At 27.3% G+C, this 11,644-nt stretch overlaps 1 protein-coding gene across 2 annotated transcripts; it reads left to right on the top strand.

Moving 5' to 3' along the window:
* Positions 1-6,465: 6,465 nt before the first annotated feature.
* On the top strand, positions 6,466-10,782 carry LOC109812938 (uncharacterized). Of its 2 annotated transcripts, XM_020377006.3 has the most exons (5): positions 6,466-6,523; positions 6,591-6,732; positions 7,795-8,021; positions 9,369-9,626; positions 10,371-10,782. In XM_020377006.3, the coding sequence occupies exons 1-5, from the start codon at positions 6,482-6,484 to the stop codon at positions 10,674-10,676; spliced, it is 975 nt and encodes a 324-aa protein (XP_020232595.1). In that variant the 5' UTR covers positions 6,466-6,481; the 3' UTR covers positions 10,677-10,782. The 2 variants fall into 2 exon arrangements, with proteins under 2 accessions (XP_020232595.1, XP_082918106.1); XM_083061980.1 differs by having other exon boundaries at positions 6,466-6,732; positions 7,742-8,021.
* Positions 10,783-11,644: the final 862 nt, after the last annotated feature.

The raw sequence follows: 11,644 nt of genomic DNA, 5'->3' as shown, positions 1-11,644 counted from the left end.
TAGTTTTTGTGCTGAGAGAGTTTTTCTCCTAACTAAGATTCATTCTCATCTTATTCTAATAAATCTACAGTTAATTGTAGAAATCGTGTATCAATTTCAGCTTTCACCTTTTCCTTTTCTTTACCTAATTTATAAAAAGATCACTACTTAAAAGTTGAAATTTCAAGTGTTTTTTGTGTTATATATTTGAAGAACAAACTCAACTAAATAGAGAAAAATAGAGTAAGTCAATTAAAGAGAGTGGAGAGAAAAATAGAATAAGTCGACACTATCATTTACGTACTGGAGTTTCACCAAATAAGGAATAGAATGGGAATAGTAGTACAGTATTATATATGAGGAGTACTGCAATATTGTTAGTAGAGAAAAAATGGAAAAGTCAAGACCATAGAAAAAAAAATAAAAAACTCACTTGAAAATTCTTAAAGCAGTTAAAAAGTCACTTCAAATAATCCTCCAAAATCTGATGGGTTTGGATGAGATTATTTTATGAATTTGATATTTATAAATATCACTAAAAAAATCCTTCAAAATTCCTCTAATATAACAATCCTTTAAAATCCTTATATTTTTGAATACTAATGAATTATTTTTAAGTTATAAAAAGTCTCAAATGAATATCAATGGATTTTAATGAACTCTTTAAAAGATCTTGAAAATCCAGATTAAATATTACTGAAATATTTTTAAGTGACATAAAATTCTAATTAAATATCAACATACTCTTTTTACTTAAAAGAGGTCTTTTAAAATTTTGTGAAATCATAAACCAATACACCACCTTATTGTATAAGCTAAGGCAAGCGCCATGTACAATAATTTTCTGACTCGTTCTATCTCCAACTTGTTTGGATAAATTTTTCATAAATATTTTTAATAAAAAAATAAAAAAGAAAAAATAATTTAAAATCAATTTATGTATTAATTAGTTTATAAAAGTTCTTTCGTGTTAGTTTTTTTTTTTAATATTTTTATTTAATTTTAACTAATGAAAAACTTATAAATTTTCTTACTAATTTTTTTAGAAGTATTTATAGAAAATTTTATCTAAACATGCCTCCATTTAGAAATGTAGATTTGTAATATAACATTAGTCCTCTCTCACCAAGATTCTTAAGTTCTCAGAGGTTCATAAATTAATTTTAACACTAAGTTATCATTCTCATTTACAACTATTACTTTTAGGTTGTAAGGCTTGCCCTTTTAGCAAAGGTTTCATTTTTTACTTTTGTTTTTTCCTTTCTTGATTTTACACGTTTTCTCACATTTTACAAATACATAGACATTTTAGATAGCTTGCATAACTTTCATTACTAGGGTTTATTTAATTGTAATATTTGTGTATTCTTATTTATCTATGCAGATTTGTTTTTTAGTTTTTATTTTTTGATAAAAAAAATGCAGGTTTGTTTAATTGCTTGTGAGATTAAAGGCAGTTATCTATATTTGCTATTTTCTAAACTTAAAAAAAATAGAGAATGTGTGCCAGTAATTTTTTTATTTTTAGGAGGGTACCAATTTCGGTTAAATAAGATGCAGACTATGTTTGTTTTATTTTTTATTTTATTTTTTGATAAAAAAAATATGAAAGTTTGTTTTGTGAGAATGAAGACAATTATTTTTTAGTGGTGGAAAATCATGTAGTAAGAGGATGAGCTTGAAGCGTAAGACTTTCTAATTAATTTGTTTCTTTAATATATTATAAATTTTCAAAATATAAAATCAATCTTGGCCATTAAATAAACAAAAGATAAAGGTAAATATGTATTGAGTCTTAAAAACTATTTATTGGAATTTTATTGTGCCTGCTATTAAATTCTTCAAGACATCTCCATGTTTAGTGAATTTTTTTTTATATGGGCATGATTAATGATTTCACTTTATATCCTTCAAGTGTACCCATAGGTTAGTTTTTTCCAACAGGGTTAACCTCATTACTTTCATTGTCCCACATATTACCTATTTCAGTAAGGTTGAGGCTGACATATGAGGATTGAAGTTCAATCATTGAAATATACTTGCAACTACTTTTCTTCTATGTTTTTTTCCCTAGGCTTAGAGTTTCCTGATGCTTGAATAACCTTAGTCAAAGGTTCCTAACCAAGAGGGATACACTCTAATTCAAATGCATTGTTGTGACCTTCCATTTGAATTGAGTAATTAACTATTGTCATTGGATTCTCATCCTCTCTCACTTCCTTTATTTCAAATGAGTAGTTCTATGGAGAAACAAAATTTCCTATATTTTTAGTTTCTTCATCTATGATTTATTGATTCTATAAGGAGAAAAAAAAATAGAGTCATAAACCAAATGACCAAATAGAGAGTGAATTAAGAAGATAATTAATATTTAAATAGTATTTAACTTCAACATAATGGAATCAGAAAAATAAAATGTTTCAAACATATATCCTTCAATATACTTTATGCAACTATGTGATTCCCTTAAATTTTGTTGTCCCCCTAAATTTTACAATTATGCAATTCTATAATTCTAGAAGAAAAGACATACACTAGTACTTGTATCACATTTTAACTTTAGATTGATATCAACATACGCATTGATGTTAAGTTGAATAGAACACAAATAATGAATATGAGATATGAGTAAAGTATTGATAAAAATAAGTAAATGAGGTTAATAACAAAGTGTTCAATCAAAGAACGATCTTAAATCTTTCAGGAATATATGTTTTAATGATAACAAACTCAAATGCTTTTGACAAAGAATTATTTTTAAGATCATATAACTAAAATGATAGCATATGATGATATGAGATATGTATTTTGATATGTCTTTCTAACAAAATACTTCATATGTCTAGGATGAATGTATTAAATATCACATTTATTATGTCTAATGGTCATATCACCTAACAAATCAAAGGAATAAAAACTTCTTTGATATTTGAACTTTCCAGAGGAACAAGGATTTCTTTTTAGCCAAAGAAAAAACAAACATATATTGCAAAGTGTTTGAAGTCACCTAGAAAGTCTTTTATGATTGACACATACAACAAATTCTCCCATTTTATACAAAACAAATGTGATAAATAGTCTCCTTGATTAGATAAAAAGTGACAATTTGGTAAAATACATTTAATGCACCAATTAGCATCTTATTTTATAAGAAAGGGAGACGAAGAAAGATGAAGCAAGCTTATGAGTGATGCTCAACAGTCATCTTCATCATGCACCTATATAAAGAAACTTGAAGAATTCATAAAGAAAAAATAACAACGTCAATTTTTATTCATTCTTTCTTTCTATATAAAAAAAATCTTTGTACTTAAAAGTTGTATCATATCTTGTGAGAAAGAAGAAACAATTGTTATTTTTACTTAGCTTTAATTGTGCATTTTAACTTGAAGCTTGAAAAGGTTTTGTTATTTAAGGAATATTTGGTATTAAAGTCTAGAGAGACTTTTTTATTCAAAGAATATTTGGATAATTTGCTTGAAGAGACAAATCAAAGAATACTTAAGTTTGAGCCAGAAGTAGCATGTGATAGAATATTTATATCTTTAAAAAAGATAGTGAAACTTAATTAAGTTGATCAAGAATTGAACCTAATCTCGATGGTTGAGATGAACCACTATAAAAATACCATGTATTCTTTGTTTTTACTTTGTCTATATTCCTTAAGGATTATGCAATTATTTCACTGTTTCTAAAAAGTGTTAAATTTTTATTGGTATTATTCAACCTTCCTTCTAGTATATTTCTCTTCTCAACGCAAATCATGAGAAAGAAGAAGTATGTATTGCAATACTAAATACTAAATTGGTAATTATATTGAATTGAGTTGTAAATTTTGAAGAAGAAAAAAAGAACAACACATGCATATTGGATAGAAGAAAGTGCAAGTAATTTGTGAGAGATGAAACTCCTGGTAAGAGAATAAAAAGTTGATGTTGAGTTATCATTTGAAATAGAAAAAAAAACTAAAAATATCATGGAGGAAAATTGTATGATTTAATGTTTTTTTTAAATCCTCCTATGTCATAGTTCAATTTTGTGATTCACAAAAAAGTTTGCACTTGGTAGTTCAATTCCATTATAGACCTCACAATGTAGTGATGACTTATCCATTGAGGATCCCATAGGCGGTGTTGTCTCACCCTCCTAACACCCACTAAAGTTCATAATTCAATTCCTCCAATGCCATAATTCAATTCCACGATTCTCTAAAAGTCCGCACTCCATTATTCAATCTCATTAAAAATATTAAAAATCACACGATATAATACTCAAGATAATCAAAATTTTTTTTAGAAGTATGTTAAAATCAGATAGTATTTAATTAAGTTTTTTTTTTTACTTAAAAAAGAGCCTAATGCTATTAAAAGATATAAAAATTTTAATAGATTATTTTAATGGATAGATTTTAAGATTTTTTTTAGTAAAATTTACATGTAATTCACTTTCTTAACAGTCTCATCAAAATATTGAGATTTTGCATGACTTTATTTTTTTAATTATTTTTCTCTTTTCTTTTTCTCCCTCGTCTTTAATTTCCTCTCTCTCATTTTCTTTCTCATCTTTTCTTATCTCTCTCTTTCTCTCGTTTTTATATCTCATCTTTTTTTTTTCTCTCTCTTTTACCTCTCTCTCTCTCTTAATATCTTCACTTTCTCATACTCTTTTATTTTTGTTCATCTCTCTTATTTATTTCTTTTTCTTCTCTTTCTCTTTTTGTTCATCTCTCTCATTTATTTCTTCTTCTTATTCTTCTCTTTAATTTTTTCTCCTATATTTTTTTTGCTTAAATTTTTATTTATCAATATTGATATATAATTTATTAGTATTTGTTTTTTAATTATTAAATATTTAATTTTTTTGAGTTATCAAATATTATATATTGAATTTCAATAAAATTTAATATTAAAATATCAAAATTTTAAACATACATAAAAATATAATTTGACAATCTACCAGTTAATAGATATTATAAATTTGAACATATTATTCAAATTCAATATTATAAATGAAAAAATATATATAGATGGAGGACTGTACGTAAAAAAATATTATTTAAGAGAATATGAAACTAAAATTAATTATTTACTGAAAGATTAAATTTTTTATTAATTTTATTTTCTTTGTTAAAAAAAATCATGTCACTTATGTTATTTGTTTTATTAATTGTATTATTTTTTTAAAAAATTCACATTATCCTTTGAAATTCAATAAAAATCCTTTGAAACTAAAATCAATTATTTACTGAAAGTCAAAGTTTCAGCCTTATTATGTGACTTAGCGACGCTCTCCATCCAGACTTTGACACTTTTTGTCTCTTTAGACTTTTCTATTTCTCTATTCGGTTCTTACTATTAGCATATATCTATATCTATACCTAATAGAAAGATATATTTTAGTACTTATCTTTTTATTTCTACTTTCTAGTAAATATTTATATTTTCTAATGTAAAAAAAAATAAAAATTTTATATTTTTCATAATTTTTAATATTTGTCTGTGTATTTATTAGAGATACGGAGTGTCTGGCCTCTTTAATTACAATAAAAATTTTAAAAATAGATTTGGACCGACTGGATCAATTGAATTAAAATTTGATGATCTAACGGATTTGATTTTTAAATTATATCGATTATACATTTTACTCGTTTTAAATTAAAATAAATCAATCAATTTTTTGATCATATAAAAAAAATATTTTAATATTAATATATTTATTTGTAAATATATCTAATTTAAATAATGATCATTTGTTTTAATATATTAATAATCACTTATTTTAATATATTTACTTATAAATATATGTAATTTAAATAATTTTTATAATATATTATTAATTTTATATTATATATTTAATAATATAATATTTATGTATATATTATATATATTATTTTGTGATATTAATTACAACTATATTATATATATATATATTATATTTTTAATTTATATTAATATATAGTTTAATATATATTTTTTTATATATAAAATAAAAATAAAGATAAATTTAAATAAGATGAAAATTAAAATTTAAAATAGAATATAAATTTATTAAAATTTATAAATATAAAATATATTTAATATAAATATATTTTTTTAAAAAATAATAAAATTGAATTATATGATTTAATTAATAATTTATCAAATTAATCTTTAATCCACTAATTTAATATTCTAACGATTCAATGATTGATCCAATTTTTAAAATTATAATTACAAATACTCTTCCCTGCTACCAATGTTTTCTAGATACCCGTGAAAAAACTAGCCATTGTTCCCTTGGATTAGTGGTGGCTTCATCCCTAAAACAAAATAAAAATAAAAATTTAGAAATCTATTTAAAATTTTGCAAAAAGTTAAAGGAATATACTTTAATACTTTTAAGTTGATATATTATTAAAAGGCATAATTTAGAGATAAAGTGTAGAGTGTGTGAGTAATGATTTCCATCGTACACGATCAGAGGCCACAGTGTGTATCACACCTAAACAAGAAGAAGAGACACGATGGTGAAGGCAATCAGAGTTCACGAACTTGGTGGTCCTGAGGTCAGTTGTCTTTCATATGTGATCATTATTCAGTCTCTCATAATCAGCTAAAATTGTTGAGTGGCAGGTTCTGAAGTGGGAGGATGTTGAAATAGCAGAGCCAAAAGAAGGCGAGGTCCTTCTGAAGAACAAAGCCATTGGGGTTAATTTTGTTGATGTCTACTTTCGCAAAGGAACTTACAAACTCCCCTCTTTACCCTACACTCCAGGTTCTCAATATTCTACCACTCATACTCGATTTCTATAATCTAATCAACTTCACACAGATCGAACCAATTAAGTTGGTTAGATTCATTGAATCAAATTATTAGTTTGGATCTATTGGAAAAAAATCTAAGTAGAAAGCAACTCTCACCTTATAAATTAGTTTTGTAGAGTTGGGTTAGGCTCAAATCTACTATTCTAAGAGTACCATAGATTTATATCATTAAAAATATAATGATTGAAGAATCAAATTAATTAATTTTTTTATTAATTAGTAACACATTAATACAATCCACTTTACCTATCATATTTAAGTGTTATATTAACATAAGTTACACAACTCATTCTATCACACACTTATCATATTTAGTGTCAATGTGTGCTTTTTTCTCTCGCTCAATACTCACTATTCAATTATGTTAAATTATTTTAATTTCATACTTTTTTATATTACTCTTTTATTTATATTTAAATATTATCTAGTATTTACACTCTTTTAATAATATGTTTATATTTAAATTTGAGATGAAATAAGATATTTCTTATTTTAAAAAATAGAAATTTCTCAATTCTTTTTTTAAGAAAATTGATTGATTCACACCAAACCAACCAATGATTAGTTAGATTTCGTTAGAATTGAAGAATTTTTTATTTTTATTTTTTAAATTCTATCTAAACCTAACTAATTAAAAATGATTGATTTGGATTTTATTTTATTCCAAATCTAAACTAGGATTATGAACACGCGTAACCCTTACTACTATGCTACCAAAATATTAACATAACTCTAAACATTAACCTCATTTATAGATGAATAAGGTGTAATTTTTTTCAAATAATTAAGAAATCAACGTAATGTTCAAAGAGGTCAGTGAGCACTTAAGAGGATTTGGTATAAAGATTAAAAAGAAACACGAAATTTATCTGTAATTTTGCGAAAGGAAAACATTAGGGATTGTTAGTGTAATTTTTTTTCAAACATTAATTAATATTTCTTGTATTGGTGGAAAAAAGGAAATAGAGTATGCAGCAATGGCTTTACCCTGACTGTTGTTGTGGTATGGTAGGCGTGGAGGGAGTTGGGGTGGTGACTGCCATAGGCGTTGGAGTCAGTGATGTGCAGGTTGGAGATGTTGTTGCTTATTCATGTCAACCTCTAGGCTCATACGCTGAACAACATATTGTTCCTGCAATTAAGCTTGTCCCCCTCCCTCCCTCAGTTGACCCCATTGTCGGGGCAGCCATCATGACCAAGGCCATGACAACTCGTTATTTGCTTCAAAGTTCTTTCAAGGTGTGTCTGCCTATGCTTATTGCTCAAGGAGCTCTTCTTGTTTTAACTGTTTTTTTTCTTTACATACATACTAGTCTACATTCATTAGAATATTTTTAAGAAAAGGATTCCCTTGTCTTTCACTATGGGAGATTGATTCACTAAATGCTTACTTCACAAAACATGAACCACTTCTGCAACGTGAAAAGACATGTCTCTCACTTATTATTCGGGGTCCATAGTGTTTAAGACATCCTAGCAACACACTTCTTTAACATATAAATTTTATTATTAGTTAGAATTTGTTAGAACACACAAAATTGTGTGGATCTCTCTCATTACTTTGTGATCCTCACTTGTGATTTTGAAGTTTTCAATAAATTTTAAGGAATAGAAGAAAGTATTGCTGCTTGCTAGCACTCCTCATAATGTTAATATTATTCAGTTAGACTTTAAGTTATTTAGTCCAATTATTTCATATGTATGCCTTTAAACAGACGTAGGTTGACAATGACATTATCTCTGTTGCTTGTCTACTGATTACTGGAATGTCTTCTACCATATTATCCTTCCATGTCAATCTATGTTACCTTTTCCTCCTGATATTTTTCTATGTACATGCTTTGCGTAGGATATTCAGCCTTACTTCTCCAAGTTACTGCCCCGTTCTCTTAAGTATGTCTTGCTTGGTTACTCCTGTTATAAAAGAAGACATAGGCCCCTGTAATGACTCACTCATAAGAACCTTACTTTTCTTCATACTTCTCACAATTCCTAGAACTATTTTTTTTAAGACTTTGGGAAAGGGGGAGTTACTGAGTTATTTAATATAGAATGCTGGTTAAAGTGAATTAGTGACAAATAAATAGGAGAAGTGAAGGGGTGGGAATTCATTAAGATCTGTTCATTTTGTAGATTGAGCAATATCTCTCCTATTTTCTATTCTTTTGCAATCAAGAAATACTTAGACATGGGACCTTGCTCCTCTCCCTTAGCAAACATGCTATTATTGGGTGTGTACTAAAAGGAATTCATTCAATGATATCAAATCCCTGAAATATGCAAAATGAGATTTCACCATAAAGGAGGAGAATAAAGTGATCAACAATAATCAAGTCAAATGCAACAGTTAATGAGCTAAAGATGTTCCTCATTTACTTTGAACCTATTATTGCCTCCTTCTTGCATGTGATGTTCCAAGTAGAGGACCAAAAAAACTTTGTTGTAGCTAGCAGAAGTATGACATTTTCTGTTATCATAGCTGACTACAAATCAACTAAAGAGTTCATGCTTTATCCAAAACCAATTCATTTCTCATAACATTGTCCTAGCTTGATGTAAACATTAACATACTCATCAATTTTACAGGTTGAACCTGGTCACACAATTCTTGTACATGCAGCAGCTGGTGGAGTAGGATCCTTATTATGCCAGTGGGCAAATACTATTGGTGCAACTGTTATCGGAACTGTATCCAATAAAGTGAAGGCAGCTCAGGCAAAGGAGGATGGATGCCATCATGTCATAATTTATACAGAAGAAGATTTTGTTGCTCGTGTCAACGAAATTACTTCAGGCAATGGAGTTGAAGTAGTCTATGATTCTGTGGGAAAAGACACCTTCGAGGTAGTGCCCATTATATGCTATATTATGCCTAAATGAAATTTCAAAATTAAATGGCTGGGTACATGAGAGTAAATATCAATAATATTGTTGTGCCTTGCACGGTGGTATCCATCAGAGTTGTTTATTTTTGTATTCTTTAGGTGCTCCTTCTCTCATGATAATTAAATGTCCAGAAATACAAGTATATTTATGGTTCACTCTGGCGATCCTATCTTGATCATTAGTGCTTAAAACTAAAACATCAAACACCAACCAAATCCTAGATGATAAACTCTTCATTTATTGTTGTTTTTAATCTACAAATGAATTCCTATAACCTATTAAAGAGCTCAAGATTAAATACATTTCTCAAAGAAATGAATTTGTACAGTGACGCATCTTAATAGCATTGGTTTTCTCAATTGAGTTTGCCAAATGTGTGATGATGTGAAACTGAATATTCATATTTGTCAATATTTAGCAACAATAAACATATTATTGATGTGCAAACCCAGAGGACAAGAGTTGATAGGCAACACATGGATTCTAAGGTTTTCGTCTCATTCGTACAATGTATATAACCAAACTCGTCAGCTTACTTCGTTGTGACTGCACTGATATGTGTCTAGAACATTTCTTTTTTAAGATGGGTGGTTTTAATTTGAAAAATTGAACTTTTGGTTTCTATGTTTCATTGATGTTTCTATTATATCATTTCAAAATATTGTTAGAAATGTTGTTACCGGAATACACTGATTTGTGCAGGGATCTCTGGCTTGCTTGAAGTTTCGAGGTTACATGGTATGTTTTGGACAGTCATCGGGTACACCTGATCCAATTTCATTATCTTCCTTAGCTACCAAGTCCTTGTTCTTGACAAGGCCCACTCTAAAGCATTATAATGTCACCCGAGATGATCTATTGGAGGCTGCTGGAGAGGTGTTTGCCAAGGTTGCTTCTGGCGTCTTAAAGGTGCGAGTTAATCATATTTATCCATTGAGTGAGGCAGCCAAAGCACACGAAGACATGGAAAATCGGAAGACCACTGGATCTATTGTCTTGTTACCATGACAATATCACTTGTATGCAGGCCTTACACATCAACTTCATGTTTAATTCTCCTTGAATGGAACTATACCGATGATTTATGTCATTGAATAACACAAGTCTTTGTATCTCTCGAATTTGTTTCAATATCCTTAGATCAAATCAATGGTACTCTGACAGGAGATGCTCTCTCTAACAGTTAGGGCCAAAATTCCCGTGATGTAATTTTTAGGATAGTATTTGGTTGGAAGGAAATAGGAAGAGAAAAAATTTTATTCTTTGCTTTAATTTTTAGGAGACGAGTGGAGAAGGAATAGAAGAATAAAATGTCTTATCTAATTTTATTAGAAGATTTAAAGAGAATCGAGAAATTTTCAAAACATTTTTTAATATATTTTAAGGAGGGATTCGTTTATTCTAGGAGTAGGTCTATTTAGATTTATTCTATTTAATAATTTTTGTTTTTAGATCAAATTTCAATAATTTAATTGTTGAATTTAAAGTTCTTAATACCTAGATCAAATCTATAAATTTTTAAAAAATTTAAAAATTATTCGATATTTCATTTCACTAATTCAAATTAATGAATAATCATAAAATTATTTTATACATTAATTTGAATTAATGAAGCGAATTATCAAATAATTTTTAAATTTTTTAAAATTTATAAATTTGATCTATGCAGAACTTTAAATTCAATGATTGGATCATTAGAATTTGATGTAAAACATGAAATATTGAATGAAATAAATTTAGGTAAATTTATTTTTAGAGTAAATAAATCTCTCCTTTTTTATATATTTATATTCAAAATTATAGATGTAAAAATAAATTAATTTTTAGAATGTGACATTTTTTGTGGATAAAAAAAGAAAAAGAATTTAACCTTTTTCTGATTGATACGGTGGATATATAATAAAATAATGAGAGAGCTGCATTAGCAATGGAATAGCTTATGAAATAATGGTATGAGAATATGTTTAGAAGGAATG

This window comes from Cajanus cajan, chromosome 8 (genome assembly GCF_000230855.2).
Source record: "Cajanus cajan strain Asha chromosome 8, NIPB_CcT2T_4, whole genome shotgun sequence".
Taxonomy (NCBI): Eukaryota; Viridiplantae; Streptophyta; class Magnoliopsida; order Fabales; family Fabaceae; genus Cajanus; species Cajanus cajan.
This window is presented reverse-complemented; position numbering and strand designations above follow the sequence as displayed.